This window comes from Petaurus breviceps, unplaced genomic scaffold (assembly GCF_028583685.1).
Source record: "Petaurus breviceps papuanus isolate PSGF00001 unplaced genomic scaffold, PetGlider_PUasm1.0 90879, whole genome shotgun sequence".
NCBI lineage: Eukaryota > Metazoa > Chordata > Mammalia > Diprotodontia > Petauridae > Petaurus > Petaurus breviceps.
In genome coordinates, this window is record NW_027187368.1 from 878,038 (window position 1) to 897,802 (window position 19,765).

Below are 19,765 nucleotides of genomic sequence, written 5' to 3' on the forward strand. Positions count from 1 at the left end.
TGAAAACTGTAGCAATCTATCTAATATTTTAAAGTTCTCCTATTTGTTAGCAATATCCTGATGCTTCTCTGTAGCGATATGAAAAAGTATAAGCTCCAATTTAAAAAGCACAAAAGACTCTATTAATAAGCCCCTAACTAGAATGTTTTACTGACAATCAGTGAACAAATTAGAATTCTGTGAGAGATAGTAAAGTCAAAATCCTTATTTATGTTCAGTGTTCATAATTACCACATAAAGCAATGCATTAATTTTTTTTTTTTTACAAAAATACCTAATTCTCTGAAAATATCACTGACAGATTCAAAGCAGATAGTTGGAGTGTAGGTAATATGGTGCTGCCTTAGGAATTATGTTCAGGGACAGAGTTAAGATGGTAGATTTAGAGGTAGCAATTTTGCCTCAACTCTCTCAAAATTTCCACAATGACCTCAAAAGTGCAGCAAAACAAATTCTGATGGGAAAGCCAAGAAAAAGTTAGAGTGAGTCACATTTTCTGTTTCAGAGGACACTGGTGGAGGCTGGTCAGGAGCAGCTGGATGCCAAGGATTCTACTGAGATAGAAAGAGATACTAGTGGACCTCTCTACTAGTACTAGGATCAAGATCAGGAAGAGGTGCCACCTGGTAACTTTGTTGCCCATTATACAATCCTGGGTTACAGTTTCAGGAGAGAAAGAACAGCTGTGGTCAGGAGGGAGAAAGGGCCCTATGTAGACTAAGGAACAAATTCTGGAAATATAGCTGAGAGCAAGTTTGGGGGCGTGGAGGGGAAGGGACAGGGAAAGAAGAATAGTTATAACTTTTAGTCTCACACATAAGCTTGAAGCAAAATAAACCAGGGCAGGAGACCTAAACCAAGTTTGATCACTCTGAATCTAAAGAATCTATCAGTGGGCTAACTGTAACTGAGTGCAGAAGCAATCTATGAAAACTCAAAAATACACAAGCCAAAAGACCCAAAATATTCAGGAATTTGCAAAGTGCAGACCAGAAGGGCTGTAAATAGATCTCTTTCTGGATCACATCATCATGGAAGCACCAAAAACTTACAGGTCTACAGACTAAATTATGAAAGAAGTTAAAGGATATATAAGACAGATGGTCAGACCAGAATTGAGCAGAGCCCCACACTGATATAAAGTCCAAAGTCAGTAAGTAAGGTTGGAAAAATCAGTAAACTGAAAAGGAACTAACCATAAAAAGCTACTACGGTGACAGGGAAGCTCAAGACAGAAGACAGAAGAAGACAATCACTCAAAAACACTTATAAACAATGCCTCAAAATAAAAATGCAGGTTGGATACAAGTCCAACAAGAACTCCTAAAAGACTGAAAGAGATTTTTAAAAAGAGCAGGAGTAAAAAAGATTTTAAACATCAAATAAGAGGGGTTGAGCCAAGATGGTAGAGTAAAAGCAGCAACTTACTTATTAAGCTTGCACCCTAATTACCTCCAATACCTATAAAAAAAAAGACTCTAAACAAATTTTAGAGCCACAGAACCCCACAAAATGACAGGGTGAAATACACTTCCAGAAGAAGTCAGCCATGCAAGCTAAAAGGAATGGTCTATCCCACTGGATTGGGAGCACAGCATAGTCATGCACAGGCCGTGCTGGCACAGACCAGCAGCACAGAGCCACTGGACCAGACCTCAAGGGACTGAATCTCTGACAGCTGTGGTGGTTTCCAGACTTCTCAGCCCATAAACACCAAAGAGAAAGTAAAAGGTTAGTGAGGAAAGTCAGCTGGACCTGGGTGAGAGAAGAATGTAGTCTGAGCCCTGCTCCCAGGGCGGTGGAGGTGGCAGTGGCAGCGGCAGTGGGGTGGCTGCTATAGTGGGAGGACCAAGCAGCTGTCCAGAGGGCAACTGCAGGGATCTCTTTGCTGGCACTGAGCCAGGATTATCTTGCTTTGCCCTCCTTGGATCTTGGTTGTTGTCTTGGATGGTGGTCTTGGGGTGAGGAGGAATGCTGGTGTGGCAGAGATTATGCTAGTTGTGGAGAGGGAATCCTCTCCACAGTTTTAAGGAAGGTGCCTAAAAAAAGCTCTGACAACAGCTGTGCAAAACCCCAGAAATTTGGGACACAGCACTCTCCACCATGGAAGCAGAGTTCTACCATGGCAAAGACTTTAAAAGTCAAGTAACTGACTGGAAAGATGAGCAAACAGAGGAAGAGAAATCAGACTACAGAACCATTCTTTGGCAACAAAGAAAATGAAACCACGGAACCAGAAGAAAAAAACAAAGTCAAAACTCCTGCATCACAAGCCTCTAAGAAAAATATGAATTGACTGCAGGCCATGGAGGAGCTCAAGAAGGATTGTAAAAATCAAGTAAGAGAAGTAGAGAAAAAATTGGGAAGAGAAATGAGAGTGATGCAAAAAAAAAAAATCATGAAAAATGAATCAACAGCTTGCTGAAGGAGAACCCCCCCAAAATAATGAAGAAAATAACACCTTAAAAAATAGACTAACTCAAATGACAAAAGAGGTCCAAAAAGTCAACGAAGAGAAAAATACCTTAAAAAGCAGAATTGCCCAGATGGAAATGGAATTTGAAAAGCTCACTGAAGAAAATAATTCCTTCAAAATTAGATTGGAGCAAATAGAAGCTAACAACTGTGAGAAATCAAGATATCATAAAACAGATCCAAAAGAATGAAAAAATAGAAGGCAATGTGATCTCATTGGAAAATCTACTGACTTGGAAAATAGATCCAAGAGAAATAATTTAAAAATTACTGGACTACCTAAAAGACATCATCAAAAAAAGTGTCTAGACATCTTCTTTCAAGAAATTATCAAGGAAAACTGCCCTGATAGTCTAAACCAGAGGGTAAAATAGAAATTAAAAGAATTCATCATTCACTTCTTGAAAAAGATCCCCAAAAGAAAACTCCTAGGAATATTATAGAAAATTCCAGAATTCCCAGGTCAAGGAGAAAATATTACAAGCTCTCAGGAAGAAATTATTTGAGTACTGTGTAAACACAATCAGTATAACACAAGATCTAGCAGCTTCTACCATTAAGGGATTAAAGGGCTTGGAATAGAATATTCCAGAGGTCAAAGGACTTAGGATTGTAACCAAGAATCAGCTACCCAGCAAAACTGAGTATAATGTTTCAGGGGAAAACATGGACATTCAATGAAATAGAGGACTTTCAAGCATTCTTGTTGAAAAGACCAGAGCTGAACAGAAAATTTGACTTTCAAATACAAGAAGCAAGAGAAGCATGAGAAGGTAAACAGGAAAGAGAAATCATAAGGAACTTATTAAAGTTGAACTGTTTACATTACTACATGGAAAGAAGATATTTGTAACTCATGAGACTTTCCTCAGTATTAGGATAGTTGAAGGGAATATATATATATACACATATATATATATATGTATGTATGTATGTGTGTCTATGTATATATACACATATATATGTATGTATAGGTGGGTGTACTGTATATACACGTGTAGTTGTATACATAGACAGAAGGCACTGGGTGAACTGAATATGAAGAGGTAATATCTAAAAAATAAAATTAAGAGGTGAGAGAGGAATATATTGGAAGGAGAAAGGGAAAGATAGAATATGGTAAATTATCTCACATAAAGGAGGCAAGAGAAAGCTATTACAATAGAGGGGATGAGCAGGGAGGTGAAAGGGAATGAGCCAACCTTACTCTCATTGAATTTGGCTTAAGGAAGGAATAACATACACACTTAATTGGGTATCTTACCCTACAGGAAAGTAGGGTGGAAGGGGATAAGAAGAGGGGATGATAGAAGGGAAGCCAGACTGGAAGAGGGGGTAGCCAGAAGAAAACACTTTTGAAAAGGGACAGGGACAAAGGAGAAAATAAGTGGGGGGCAAGATAGGATGGAGGGAAATATATTTAGTCTTTTTTTGCAAAATGGCCTCTTGAGGAAGGGACTGAATTAAAAAGCAAAGGATAAGAATAAAATAGTATGGAAGGAAATAAACAGCAATTATTACTATTAATGTGAATGGAGGAAATCACCCATAAAATGGAAGAGGATAGTAGAATGGATTAGAACCCAGAATTCAACAATATACTGTTTACAAGAAACATACCTGAAACAGAAAGATATACACACAGTTAAAATAATGGGCTGGAGCAGAATCTATTATACTTCATGTGAAATAAAAAAGGCAAACACAGTAATCATGACCTCAGACAAAGAAAAAGTGACAGAGAAAATTAGGGATATTATATTTTGCTAAAAGATACCACAGACAATGAATTAATACCGATACTAAACATATATGCACTAAATGGAATAGCATCCAAGTTCCTGAAGGAAAAGTAAAATGAATTTTAAGAGGAAATAGCCATTAAAACCATAATAGTGGGGAACCTCAACTTACCCCCCTGATACTTAGATCTAACCACAAAATAAACAAGAAAGAAGTTAAGGAGAGGAACAGAATTTGAGAAAAATTAGACAGGACAGACCTCTGGAGGTCTAATATTAACATAACCTTACAGGGTACTTATAAATAAGATTCTTTATAAATATTAAAGCACTATATAAATGTGAATTTTTAACAAACCAACCAAACACTTATAAAGCACCTATCATGGACATAATGTACTAATAGGCAGGGGTACTAAAAAAAACCAAACATAAGTCCTGCTCTTAAGTTGCTTGAAATTTAATGGGGAAAAGACCAAAACAAAAAATTATGATACAAAGGAGAGTGAGATAAATGTAAAAGAGATATTTAGGCAAAACGTTATGATAAATTTGAAGAGGGAGATATAAGAAACTAATTAATTATATAGGATATTTAATAACTACAAAAGGAGAGAAGGGAAACACCAATGTGTATCTTAAGGGAAGCCTTTAATATGAGACTTGAGCTGTGTCCTGAGGCATCGTAGTGTAAAATAAAGATACAGTATTATAACAATGATTCACATTTACATAGCACTGTGAAGTTTGTATGACATCTTTCTTTAGCATGGTCATGTGAAGAATTATATATCTATATCTATATCTTGTTCTCCCCATTTTACAAAGAAGAAATGAGTTTTTAAGCATTTCCATGATTGGGCTATGGTTACACAGTTAACGTCAGAATCAAAACTCAAAACCAGGTCTCCTGACTTTAAGTGTGGACCTTGCTCTCATTCTTTAAACAGAAAAGAAGGAGCAGCCTGGCATTTTAATTTGAACTTGAGTAAAGGCATGAAATATTAGTATAACAAAAAGAAGAAAATTTATGTTGGATAGGGGAAAATAAGATTAGGAAAAATATTATACCTTACAGTTCCTTCAGACACATTTGGCACAGAAAGTGTCACATTGAGAGAGATCTGGCACTGGCCTCGTAAGATAGACATCATCCTTAGGGCCTCTACTTCACTTCTCGGAGCATTCACTGAGGCACAGCCCAAATATGTAAGTTTGCTGAAGACCACACTGTCCTCATCAGCCACTGGTGTAAAAGGACTGGACTCTTCAGAATCTGAACAAAAGAAGGAAACAAATCTCTGGTCAATTTTCACATTTTGTTGGTCAGAATATATTCTGTGCAAAAAAATCTATAGGCAAAATTTAGGTTCTAAAACTGTTAAGTGTTAAGAAGCACATGTGATGCAATCTCAGAAAGTTAAGACCAATGGAAGCCAACACACCACTTGGCATGAGATACTAATTTTTAACATCGACTTATTTTAGGAATTGCTTATCTCTTGCACTTTGATTCTAAAATCTGAGGCAAGGCCTGAGGTACAGTTAAAATTCATAAAATTGTCTTCTTGTTTTTATTTCATAGTTTTTATTCAGATTAATTCATTATTAAATGGTAAGCTCCATGAGGTCAAGATCTCATCTTATCTAAATATTATCTCTCCCTCAGAAATCTTACACAAGGACCTTTATCTTTCCCCCCTTTTACTACTAATCTGTTAGAAAATGCTGCCTCCTCTTCTTGCTTCCCACTTTCTCTTCACTCACTTCTCATACCTTTGTAAAAAGGCCTGGGACCTCACTCAAATGAAACGGATCTCTTCCCAGTTACCAGTACTTCATAGTATACCAAATCTGATGCTCTTTTTTTTTTTTATCAGTTCTCATCTTTTTGGACCTTTCCATAGTATTTTTCACACTATTTACCATCTTCTCTTCCTGGATACTTTCCCTATTCTATTCCCTAAGTGCTCTCTTAGATTTCCCCCTACACGTCTGACCATCCCACCTCAGTGTCCTTTGCAGACTCATCAACCATGTCATGTCTACTCACTGCTGAGGCTCTCTCTTGGGGTCTCTTCTCTTTTCTATATACTTTCTTTTGGTGACCACATTAGCTACTATGGGATTAATTAACATCTCTGTTCAAAGGACCCTTGGCGTTTAAAGCCTTTATTGACTTGGTCCTAATTTAAATTTCCAGTTACAAATGTACATGAATCCTTTTCCCATCCTCTATGATGCAGCCAAGCTGGCCTTCTTTCTGTTTCTCACACACGGAATCCCATCATTAGTCTCTGTGCATTGGCACTGGCTGTCCCTCAGACCTAGAATGCCCTCTTCTTTCTCCTGGTTTCTACTTCACAGAATCCCTCACTTCCTTCAAAATTTGGCTTAGGCAACATTTTTTATATAATGACTTTTCTGAGCCTCCCTATGGCCAGTGCCCTCTTCCTGAAATTACTCTGTGTTTATTTTTGGATCTATTCAATATAGAACATATACTATATGTATGGATGCACATGCAAACACATGTATGCACGCACACACACAAACACACTGTCTCCCTCAATCGAATGTATTTGTAAGTCAGGATTGTTTCATTGTTTTCTTTGTATCCCCAGGCATAGTAGAGTGCCTAGCATAGAGCAAGTGCTTCCTAAATGGTTGTTGATTGATTGATTGATGACTGACACATCTATATATTGGGCTCTAACCTCCTTCTTGAACTCCAGCCCCACATCACCAACTGTCTACAAGATATTTTGAACTGGATGTCTCACAGGCATCTCAAACACTAACATGTCTAAAACAGAACTAATTATCATTTCTATCAAACCTATCCTTCCAAACTTCTCAATTCTAACGATCCTTTCAGTTCTCTCTCCCTTATTCTATGTCCAGACAGCTGACAAATCTTGATGATTCTTCCTCTAGTCTCAGCCTCTTGTATTTGTCCCCTTTCCTCTACTCACAGAGATAACATCCTTTTTCAAGCCCTAATCACCTCTCATTGAGATTACTGTGGCATCCTCCAAAATAGTTTCCCTATCTCATGGCTCTCCCCTCTCAAATCTATCCTTCCACACATCTGCCAAAGTAAATTTGCTAAAGCAGAGGTCTTAGAAAGTCTCTGCTCAACTTAATAAACTCCAATGGTTCCTTACTACTGTTGGAGTCAAATACAGATTCCTCTTTTTGGTTTTCAAAGCCCTTTACAAACTTGATCCTACCTCCCCTTCCAGCTTTATTATACCTTAAAGCCTAAAACTACATTAAGACTTTTGGGATACCCTGTATATTATTTTCCTTCATGTATAGTCAATTCACACTGACCTATCTTCTATTAATCACAAAAAATTTCTGTGCTTTTGCAGAGATTCCATGGAATCTATGGACTCTATTCTTTCAAAGTTCAGTTCAAGTACCATCTTCCATATGAAATATTTCTTTGTTCTTCAACGTACAACTGCTCCCCCTCCTCTATCAAATTACTTTTTATTTATGTATTTATTTTGCATATACACACATATTTCCTGATAAAATTTAAGCCATTTGAGGGCACAAATTATTTCATTTTTTTCTCGATATCGGCCAGTGTCTGGTATATAGTAGATATTATAAAATGATTGCGGACTGGATATAGTACAAACCAAAATTTTGTTGAATGGATAACTTTCCATCTTCAAAAACTGAAAACTACGATAGCAGATATGAATACACGAAACTTCTGTCTCCTATGAACTGTAAAATGTGCTTTCCTTCTTGCAGGAAGCTTTTCATATTCCTTTCCCACCTAAAAGACTTCCATAGTTAAATTTTTTGTCTAGGCCCTGGTCACCTTAAACCAGGACTAGCACAGAATCTTTTTATCACTATTCTATCTTCCTTCAACTATGTCACAACAAAAGTTACTTTTCTTACCCCTCACCTCTATCATGAACTACCTTCCCTCACCCACTGATGGTTCCTCTTTGATTTCCCTACTAGTCAGGACAGCAACTATGTTTTAATCATCTTCATATCTTTCATAGCCCTTTTCAAAGAAAAATAGTTTTTAACTGCCTATGTGAAAAGCATGGTGCTTGGTTGTAAGACACTAACACAGATATAAAACTAAGAGTTTCTTTAGGTCTAATGGGGAAAACAAATACTGATTGAGATGAGGGAAGGCTCTGTAGAGATTTAATTTGAATAAGCCTTCAAGAACTAAACTCAATTCAACAAGCATTTATTAAACATCTAAAATATGCAAGGAAAGCACTGTGTTTAGCGATGAGGATAAAAAAATAAAACAAAAAACAGTGCTTGTGGAGTAGATGTGACACTAGGGGAATATTGCATATAGCATACACTAGTTAAATATTTGTTGAATGGAATTAAACTTGGATTTAAGCTTCTCTACCTTTTCTCCTGTTAGGAAATAGCATTTTCCTTCCTGTTCTTACTTATTCTCTGCCCAGTCCTTTCATTCTCTTCTCCTTCTTTCTATAAAGGTGGACACAAAGGAAGGAAATTCCTACTTGCTATTCACTCAGCCAAATCTTCTCTCTCCAGTACTTCAACTTTCTTCTTATATTCCTCCTGCTCTCGAACACTTATGTCCTAGGAAAGCTAAACACCTGGTAATGAATTTATTTTAGTTATAGAAACTCCTGAAACTATCTTCTAAGTTAGGGAGGGGGTTTAAAAATTTGTATTGTTAGAAGCAATCAATGCCCACACAGATAATATCATGGATCTATTGAATTACTGAAGTAGATAGAGGAAAATATAAGTGATACTAGAAGAGATCAGGTAACTACTGTTTCACAAAGTTGCCAAAATAATTGTCTAAACCACAGGACAGATGATGTCATTCTCTCACTTAGAAATCCTTTTACAGGGGTGGCTAGGTGGCACAGTAAATAGAGCACTGGCCCTGAAGTAAGGAAGACCTGAGTTCAAATCCGGCCTCAGATACTTAACACTTACTAGCTGTGTGACCTTGGGCAAGTCACTTAACCCCAACTACCTTGCCTTTCCCCAAAGGTTGGACTAGCTAACTTAGTTAACTTAGATAACTTATCTCCTTCAGATAACAGAATCTCAGGCAATGGATCATTCCGAACCTCCTTGTCCAGGTTTCACTGGCAGGCTCATCTCTGGTTTCTGGAGTCCTGCTAATGACACTGGGTTAATAGTAGATGAAGTGGAGAGTTCATTTGCAAGGGGCCCATCTCCTTCTCCGTCAATCTGTGTTCTTTCCATATGTTCCTTGTCACCATCTTCCATCGGTGGGTCCATCAATACATCTTCTAGCTCTTTCTGCAGCTGTTGTTCACTTCCATTCCCCACAATCTAAAGGTCACGAACACATGCAATCAGCAATGACAAAAGAAAGACCAGCAATGATTAAAATTGAGTCTATGCTTCAAATAAATCATCAGCCTTTCTTATAATACAAAGATATCTTCCACTGCTTGTTTAAAAAAATAGAACAAATCAAGACTGACAGTAAGTAGAGCTGCAGCTACCTCCTCAATTCACATAATTCCCCTTCAATGCTTGAAAATTTGTGATTTCATTTGAACTCCCTTTATAGAAATAGACTGTAACTTCTCATGTCTGTTTCATCTGTTATTGTTCCCCCAAGCTCCCCTCTCCCCGCCAAAAAATATGGGAGGAGGAGAATGATGACCTGTTGGCCAATTTTTCGAGTCACTTCTTACTTAACTATGTTGATCCTGGAATTAATTACAGAGAGTCTATAGCAATACTCATCTCCAGCCTTCACCAGAGGCACACAGGCTCTGGTAGATCCTATGCTAATCTGGAAAGGCTCTGAAAACAAACTCAGCAAAGAGTCATTTGAGGACTCTTCTATATGTATTACCATCTGTATAACAAGCATAGAATATTTCTAGCCATAGCAACTATGTAATGCAGTCTAACGAGGCAAAGAGGAGCTGAGGGAAAGGTAACTACACCAATTAAATCGTGCATTCTTGGGGTTTTGAAGATATGAATGAATATGTGACAGCCTACCAAAGTTGTCTGGTTGAAGCTTCCTACAGTTTACTCAACTAGTGGCTACTGGCATTTTCATATTTTTATATGCCCCAAAGGACAAAAAGCCTACAATGTAATACTATCAGTGCCCTCTTACATTCTGAAAAATTAGTAACTATCAAAAGTTTATGATCAATTAAAAAAGCATTTCATTAGATCACTGTATATTTTATCACATCTGTCTCAAGTAAAGGTTATTAGGTATTTTTGAGGAAACCTACTGCTATATGAGCAGGTGCCTATAGTTTTGACACATTCAGACTATAAGTGGTCAAAAGATTAATGCAATGCCATATAATTGTGGAAAAGATGACAAAAGAGGGAAACAATCAGTGTTGGAGAGGTTGTATAAAGACAAGCACACTGATTTACTGGTGGTACTGATGTGAACTGGTTCAACCATTACATATGGAAAACACATATGTATGTATGTGTATGTATACACACATATTTCCCAATGAGGCCAATGATAAAAAGAAAGATCTATTATACCAGTACTTTTTGTAGTAGCAAAATGGAAAGTAGATGCCTTTTGACTGAGGAATAACTAAACAAGTTTTGGTATATGTGATAGTAATGGCAATTAAAGATTCCCCTGTATTGGCTTGGTTTTCAAATTGATTGTGTTAAAACCCAGAGCTTGTTAATCCCACCTGTGGGATGGACTTGTTGATGTGAAAAGAAAGTCCTGAACTGGGAGGTGCTGGTGACGTACATTGTTGGAGAGACAAGAGAGAGGCAGAAGATCTTTTTGGAAGCAGCACCTCGTGGAGAGAGAGAGACTAAGAGAATTGCTGGTGGCCGCTTTGAATTGCCCTGGACTTTTGAGACCTGCCCCCTGAGCTGCCAAGGACTGAGGAGACATGGCTGTTTTGCTGGTACTTTGTCTGTCTGTTTTGATGTTATTTTGCCAGATTTGTCCACTGGTGAAAGACTGTCCTGTTGAAGAAGTCCTGGAACCTGGCATTTGGTTAAGAAGCCCTGAGACTGTCCTGCAGACAGAGAGTGAATACTGTCCACTGGTGAAGGACAGTGCTGTTGTTGCAGGAGTCTGGAGACTGTCCTGCAGACAGAATGAATACTGTCCACTGGTGAAGGACAGTGCTGTTGTTGCAGGGGTCTGGGAGCCTTTCTGTTGGTTCAGAAGCCCTGAAGAAGGATTTTCTTGTTGTATGTTTACAGAAATCCTGGGAGAGGGCTTTGCTAATGTGTTCAGGGGTTCTAGGACTGTTCTACAGACAGAGGATAAATTCATGAAGGGATTGGCAATGTATCTTATGGCCTTGCTAAGCCTTGTCTCCCCAGGAACTAAGATTGCTGAGAACTTGCCTCATGTCAAGATGAAGAAAAGACCTCCATTTGCGTATTAAGTGCTGTGTTTAAACTTGATGTAACTCTGGGGTAGATTCAATTGTGATTCAAGGGTGGGGAACTTTTGACCTTATGTTTGGAAACTAATCTCCATTTGAGAAGAGGGGCTTTGTGGTGGACTTAATTAAGGTATAGCCTAGGGGTGGAGAAGTATTTAGAATAGAGACTTTGTAATTGATTGAATGATTGGAAGGTCCTGGGGTGGGGTAGTCCTTGGAGAGTATTTAATCACATTTAGTAAATGCTGTATTTGGAATGATGTCATGTTTTGATCTTTTCTGTTCTTGGTTTGTCACTGAATAAAATGGAGAGCACCTATGCTGGTATTTTGAACCTTGGGAAGTTGCCTTTCCTTGGCATTTCATTATAGTATATAACTGCAATGGAATATTACTGCTATGTAAAAACCTTGAATATGATAAATACAGAGAAGCAAGGGAAGACATATGAACAGATATAAAAGTAAGCAGAACTGGGAAAACAATAAGCACAGTTAATAAAGAGAAAACAATTGAACTGAACACTATGAAATGATAACAACCAAGCTTATATACAAAAATGAGACATGAGAAACAAGCATCTCTTTGTACAGAGGAGGGAACTTCTGGTGTAGAATAACAGATAATGTCAGGTTTTTTTCAATGTATTGTTGGTTAGTTTTGCCAAATTGTTCATTTCTTTTTTTCTCCTCTCTTTTTTTTCTTTATTATCAGTCCTGGCACTGTGGGAGGTATAGAGGCTATACAGGGAAATGAAAATAAGTGATCTACAAATAAAAGATATCAATAATGATTTTTTAAAAAAGTAACTGAGGGAGGTCAGAGCCAAGAAGGCTCACATAAAAGAGGCAAGAGAAAACTGTTACAATGGAGGGGAAGAGCAGAAAGGTGAGTCAACCTTACCCTCATTGTTTGGCTTAAGGAGGGAATAACATACACACTCAATTGGGTATTTTACCCTACAGGAAAGTAGGGGGGAAGGGAATAAGAGGGGGGGATGATAGAAGGGAGGGCATATTGGGGGAGAGGGTAGTCAGTAGCAAACACTTTTGAAAAGGGACAGGGTCAAAGGAGAAAGCAGAATAAATGCGGGACAGGACAGGATGGAAGGAAATATAGTTAGTCTTTCACAATGTTTTTCATAACTACACATGTACAACTATACTGACTTGCTTGTCTTCCCAGTGGGGACAAGTGAGGAGGGAAGAGGGGAAAGAATCTGGAAATCAAAGTTTTAAAAACAAATGTTAAAAATTATTCTTTACATGCAACCGGGAAATAAGATATATAGGCAATGGGGTACAGAAATCCATCTTGCCCTACAAGAAAGTAAGGGACATAAGAGAGAACAGATTGGGGGAAGGGGTATTCAGTATGCTTGCTATCTTGGGTGGAGAGTAGGGGAGAGATGAGGAGAAAATTTGTAACAGAAAATCTTGTGAAAATGAATGTTGAAAACTAAAAATTAAATAAATTTATTTTTAAAAATTAAAAAAAAAGTAACTGAGGATCCAATTCAGATATATTTTGTCTCTTACATGACAAACACCATGATGTTGTAGGTAAAGAACTAGAACCAAGAAGATATGGATTCAAGTCCTGCCGCTGACACTGTGTGATCCTAGACAAGTCACTTAACCTCTTTGCTCTGGGCAACTCTCTTAAGATTATATACTGCAGAGAAAGTGCTGACTTGTAGTGGTTGAGGAAGTTCCTCACAGGAAAACCCTACACCAATGAAATCATAGATCCAGTTCCTATCCCTATGACTTATTATATTGCATTATGAAAAAGAGATATCTTTAACTAAAGTAGAAAAAGCAGTTCAGAAACTGTCCTGAAACTTCAAGTCCCAAAATAGAAAGATGTTTTAACAAATTCTGAGAGGCTATTTATTAAACAAAACAAGATAAAAAATAGTACTAACAGTTTGAATACTGAAAAAAAGCTTTAAAAAAGTCAAATTAAGGGTCAGGTTTCACTATGAAAAGAAAATTAAGTTGACATCAAGGTACAAAAAAATCATGGAGTGTTAGAAAAAGGAATCTTAGAGTTCACTTAGTATGGTATACTGGATTGTTCCCTATTGCTTCCAAGGCTACTACTGCCCCCTGGGTTGTTCCAGCATCCCCCAGGGGGCAGTATCACCCACTCTGGGAACTTAGCCAGTGCAAAATTCTCTAAACCTCCAGTCTCACATCTCCAACTGCCTACTGGACATCTTGAAATGTGGGTGCTTTCTATTAAGGTGATGGTATCTGGAACAGCAGCATACAAAGAAGGAGTCACCTTATTCAACTGTCTATAATCCACAGTCATTCTCCATGTCCCATCTGATTTTCTTACTGGCCAGACAGGATTATTCCATCTTGTGGTTGTAGGGACTAACACTCCTGCTTCAACATATTCCTTTATAGTAGTGGCAATTTCATCTTGCCCACCTGGCACACGATACTGTTTTAAAGTAATTACTTCAGAAGGTTCAGGTAAAGTGATTGGGTACATTTTTAATTTTCCCACTAAAACTGTATTAATTCCTATCTTCCTCACAGCAAATTGGTATCTTCCTTCAGTTAAATTCAGAGTCATGCCTCTCAATACATCTATTCCAATGATGTATTCAGGAATGGGTACAACAACCACAGTATATTCCTTCTTAGGTAACTGCCCAATTTTCATTGTTATTTTAACCTGTCTGGCTGATATTTCAGCGCCTCCTAGACCTGTGATGGTAATAGGAGTTCCATGTTTAAACTTATCAGGGTTTCCATAGGTAAGTGTGGCCTCAGCCCCAGTATCAATCAGTGCCCTAGTCACAGTAGTTGATCCATTCTTCCAATATATTGTTAAACCAATATGGGGTCTGCAATCTCTTCTGCATATTTCTTTTATCTGGGCTGGGGCTTGGCCTATCTCCTATTCCCCCTGAAGGTGGGGCAAACTTGGATACAAAGATTCAGATTCAGAAATACCTGCGGGGGTGGTTCCTGCTTCCCTGTTCATTCTAATGCTAAGTACCTTTTCTTGGTACAGCTCATGCAGCTCTTCAGTTGGAATACCATCTATTCTTCTAAAGTCCACCCCAGCTCTTAATAGAGCAGTAAACAGTTCCCTTCTTGTGGGTCTATTTTGTCTCTGAATCCTCTGGCTGTTTACTCTTCTCTCTCGAGGCAATTTGTCTTTTTCCCATTCCCCTAAATCGCTTAATTGTGAAATCTTATCCAGCACCCCTGAAAGAGGGTGCCCTATTTCTCCAATTAAAAGAGTCAGAATTAGGTGCTTATATGCAGGAGGAGATGTCTTCACTATGATATTTCTATGAGGAACTCCTAGGGGGGTATCATAATATGCATTTGCATCTCCAATCAGGATAGCAGTTTTCATTACCTCCTCCTTTAGCTTTCTCATACAGTCTCTAAGTGAGTACCAGGGTCTGTCTCCCCTAGGCCACATAGATTCAGTCAGATATTGCTTTTTGCATCCTTCTGCAGCTAAAGCTAGAAGATTAGTTTTGTTATTTCCTCCTTGCATATGGTGATCCCTAAAAGCCTGGTGTACAAAAGGATTCTGACTGATACTTATGAATTTTAAACAGTCCTCATTGTCCAGTATTATTCCTCCGGCGCCTTCATCAGTGATTCTTACTATCCAAGACACTAAAAACTCCCCCATTCTTTGGGTAAATCTACTCAATATATCAGTGATCTCCTGTTGAGTGAAATCCTCAATTATCTCCCTGGACTCTGTTTTGCCTCGGTGGTTCTCCGGTCTTCTTCTTCGTATGGGGAGAGCTTCTACATTAGAAGACTCCTCATCTAACCTTGCTCCATTCTCCTCACACACAGTCTCCTGGAAGCTGTCAGGGCAACTCTGCCCGGCCTGTACAAAAGCTGCATGTACATTCCTTCTGCTAGTTTTTTGCTTCCTTTTAGCTACATGAACAGTAGCTTGCTCCTGGACCACATGAGTCCCTCCAGTTTGGTCTTCTGAGTGCTGTGACACAGAAGAATCCTCAGGCAAACCAGCTGACTCCCTAGCCATCCTAGCTCTTTCCTTCAGCAGCTTATCCTTACTTTTACACATAAGGCGATAACTTGTTAGCAGCACCCAGCCTCTCCTGCACACTCCTGCCAGTTCTTTGCCTGGTTCTATGGGTATTGCTTTCAAACATCTTTCCAAATCTCCAGGTTCTCCCTCTTTTAGCCTTGGTTCCCAGTTTTCACAGGGCCCTGTGCTTTTAGCCCATTCTCTGGCTAGAGAGGAATAAGGCAAATCCTCCCAACCTGGAATAGCCATTTCTCCCTCTAAAGCCCCACTGCTTCCAAATAGAGGCCTGACATTTTGTGATCCCATCCTGGTCACCAAATTCATCAGCAATGCCATATTCACAATGCCTATGGAGATTACAGATATGCTGATATAATTATCCATCACAAAATATGTCATGCTTGTCATATGAGGGAATAAGCTGGAAAATTTATTAAGATACCAAAAGACTGAGTCCCAAAACCAGAAAGTGAAAGCCATCAGAGTAGTTATGATATTGGCACAGGTAGATAAAGTAGAAAGCACACACATTTTCAAGCCTTTAAAACAGAACAGGCTACCTCAGGCAAAGGTCCTCCTCTCCCCACGCACAGCAACCACCCAGCGTCCTGGAAGCGCGCTCCCAGCAGCTCTGGCCCCTGGCAGTCCTCAGCAGGAGTCCTTAGCAGAAAGTCCTTAGCAGTCCTAACTCAAAAAGGGCTTCGCGCTGCCGCTGCCTCTGCTGCTGCCGCCGCCGTAGCCACCACCGCCAGCCACCGCAGGAACGCTAGCTTGGCTTTCGCTTGCTCCGCCCCTTCCTGCTACGTCAGCACGTCCAATGGGGCATGGAAGATCTTTAAATCCCATAACCCTTACAACATCCCACAGACACCTCACACTCAACACATCCAAAAATGAATTCATCATCTAAACTCTCTCCCCTTTTTCTACTTTTCTTATCACTATCTAAGGCACTCCATCCTCCTAGTCACCCACCCTCAAAATCTAGGTATCATTCTCATTATTTCTCACCTTCCATACCCAATTTGTTTCCTAGTCCTTTCTTACCCTTAAAAAATTTAATTTTTCTTAATCAGCAAGAATCTGCCTCTCCCTCTTCCTAAACTCTTCCCCTCCAAATAAAGGCCAGAGGAAGAAAACAAAAACCCTGTGACATATAAAATAGATTTTCAGGTGAAACAGATTTCCATCATACATACATTTATATACATACACTTTTTTTTGGTATATACAAGTGTGTATTCATAGAAGTGAAAGTTCAAAATGAGAATAAGTGTGTGTATATATACACACATGTCTCATTTTGCATTCTTTCACCTCTAAATCAGGAGGATGGTAGCACATTTCATCAGTAGTCCTTTAGAATTGTGGCTGGTCAAAGATCCTAAGTCATTCAAGGTTGTCTGATTTTTTTTGTTGTTAATGTATACAGTGTTCTACTTCTCACTTCCTTAAGTCATCCCAAGTTTCTCAAAGATCATTCCTTTCATCATTTTTTAATAGTACAGTAGTATTCCATCACATTTATATACTATAACTTGTTTAAACATTCCTCAGGTGATGGCTGCCTCTCAGATTCAAATTATTTGCCATCAAAAGTAGTTGCTATAAATATTTCTGAACATTCCTTCTCTTAATCTATGCTTCCTTTGTTTCCCCCTTTTCTCCTTTCCTTCCTATTCCTGCTGAATGAAATGGAGTATTTCTGCACAAAATTGTGTGTATGTATGTGTACATTTTTTTCTTCCTTTGGACAGTGCAGATGAGTAAGGTTCAAGTGTTATCCATCCTCCTACAACCTTTCCTCATTGTTTGCACAGACTTTTACTTGTAGACCCTGACTGTGAGAGTTTTCCAAGCTCTCCACTTCTTTATAGTTATGGATGCTAAATTGTGTAAGATCCTGACTGTGGTTCTTCAGTACTTGATGTTCATTTTGGCTGCTTGCAGCACTTTTGCTTAAACCTGGAAACTGGATGTTGGCTATGATGTTACTTGGAGTTTTCACTTTGGCGTTTCTTTCAAAAGGTGACTGGTGGTGGATTCTAGTTCCCCTTTGCCCTCTGGTTCCAAGTTATGTGGGCAGCTCCCCCCCCACACACACCCCCACCCCAAATTTCTTGAAATGAAGTCTAGGCTCTTTTTTTTGGTCAGGACTTTTAGGTGGTCCAATGATCCTGAAATTTTATCTCCTTTTTCCATTGTCCAGGTCGGTTGTTTTTGCTGAGACAGATACCTTACATTAAACAAACAAACAAAAATTTCAGGGGCAGTTAGGTAGCGCAATAGAGCACTGGCCCTGAAGTCAGGAGGACCTGAGTTCAAATCCAGCCTCAGACACTTAACACTTATTAGCCATGTGACCTTGGACAAGCCACTTAACCTCAATTTCCCTGCCTTCCCCCCTCCAAAAAAAAAATTCAGTCTTTTAATTTTGTTTTAATATTCCTATTGTAAATGTTACTGGCTTCTGTTTAGTCCACTCTGATTTTCAGAAAGTTTGTTGTTTGGACAAGGTTTTGTACCTCCTGCTCCAAGCTGATAATTTCTTTTTCCAATTCTTTTTTCCATAGTTTTTATAATTTCTTTTTCCAATTCTTTTTTCTATAGTTTTTAATCTCTTTTCCAATTTTTTCCTTAAGTGCTTTCATTTCATCTATAAAACATTTTTAACTCTGGTAAAAAAAAAAAAAAACAACCCCAAACAAATGCCAAACCCTCTTACCTCATGTTTTCTAGGAATTCTAGCTGAATTTGTGCCCAAGCTATCTTTTTCTGTGAGGATTTTCTTGTAGATATATTGGAACCATTCTCTTCTTCTGGGTTTGTGTTTTGTGCATTCCTGTCACCATAATAGATTTCCCTTGTTTTGTTTGTACAAAACGGCCTACTTTGTAACTTTGGACTTAATATTGGGGCCAACCTCTATATACATCTGGAGGGAATGTCTTAAGCTGGTCCTACCGCTCCTTTTTAGGGGTATTCATTATTGTGTTATTTCAGGATCTCAGAGACAGCACAGGGTAGGGACCTGCAAGCTTAGTGTTCCCCAAATGGACTGATTCAGTGCAAAGTTTTACTGCTGTTCCCCTGGCCTGAGCTTCGCAACATCCTGATCTGGGTTTAGGTCTGAGCAATAGGTTGGTGGTCTTGCATGTCAGGAATTTTAATGGACTCAGTGCAGGACTCAGCCACTATCAGCCAGCTGGAATGTTCTGCTGATTCAGAGTGACAGAATTGTAGGATTCCCTTTGGTCTGGGATTACTGTCCTGGTTATGAGTTGTAGATTTCAGACTAAGCTGTAAGTTGGAACTGAGACCCTGTTGTGATCCTGACACATAAGTTACCTACCTGCTGCTTGCTTCTGAACTTGCTCCTCTCTCAGTACACAACTTGAGTTCTGGCAATGTTTCTTACTTCAGAATGTCATTCCTTGAAGCAGGTCCCCTCTTCAGTCCATCCTAGATCTATGACCCAGAACTAGGTAGTGATAGATAAATCTGTCAGTTGGTACCTATTCTCCCCCTCTGCATGAGGTCATTGAATTTTCACTGGCTGTTCCCCATGCCTGAAATTCTCTTCCTCCTCATCTGTGTCCTGACTTCCTTCAAGTCTCAGCTAAAATCTTTTTGTAAGAAACCTTTCCAAATTTCCTTCTGTGATTATCTCTAATTTATCTTGTTTATACTGTTTTTACATAACATGTCACCTGCCCCATTAGACTGAAAGCTCACTAAGAGCAGGAATTTTTTTTTGTCTTTCTTTGTATTCCCAGCACTTAGCAGTGTGCCTGGCACACAGTAGGCACTTAATAAATTATTTTTTACTACATCACCATGAGAAAGTCACCTAACCACTCTATGACTGTTTCATTTTCTGTAAAATGAGCTCTGACTCAGTGGTCTTTAATGTTTTTCCCCCCAGCTCTTAATCTATGATACTATGATCATATATATATATAGTTTTTCTCCCCTACTAGCTCTCTGAATCTCTGCTCTAAGGAGGGAGGATCTCTGTCACTATCATTGGCTTTTTTTCAATTACTGTTTTGGTTTTCTTCTAGAGATCTTTAAATTTTT

The 19,765-nt window shown here is 38.8% G+C and overlaps 1 protein-coding gene across 4 annotated transcripts in view; it reads right to left on the reverse strand.

Annotated features, from left to right (window-relative positions):
• Positions 1-19,765, reverse strand: part of RABGAP1 (RAB GTPase activating protein 1) — a 215,354-nt gene that overhangs the window by 147,942 nt on the left and 47,647 nt on the right. For all 4 annotated transcript variants that reach the window (XM_069073725.1, XM_069073726.1, XM_069073727.1 and 1 more), the window contains exons 3-4: positions 9,329-9,557; positions 5,289-5,493 (exon numbers count right to left, since the gene is read on the reverse strand). In XM_069073725.1, coding sequence (XP_068929826.1) covers positions 5,289-5,493; positions 9,329-9,557 — 434 coding nt within the window. The remainder of the gene's footprint in view (positions 1-5,288; positions 5,494-9,328; positions 9,558-19,765) is intronic.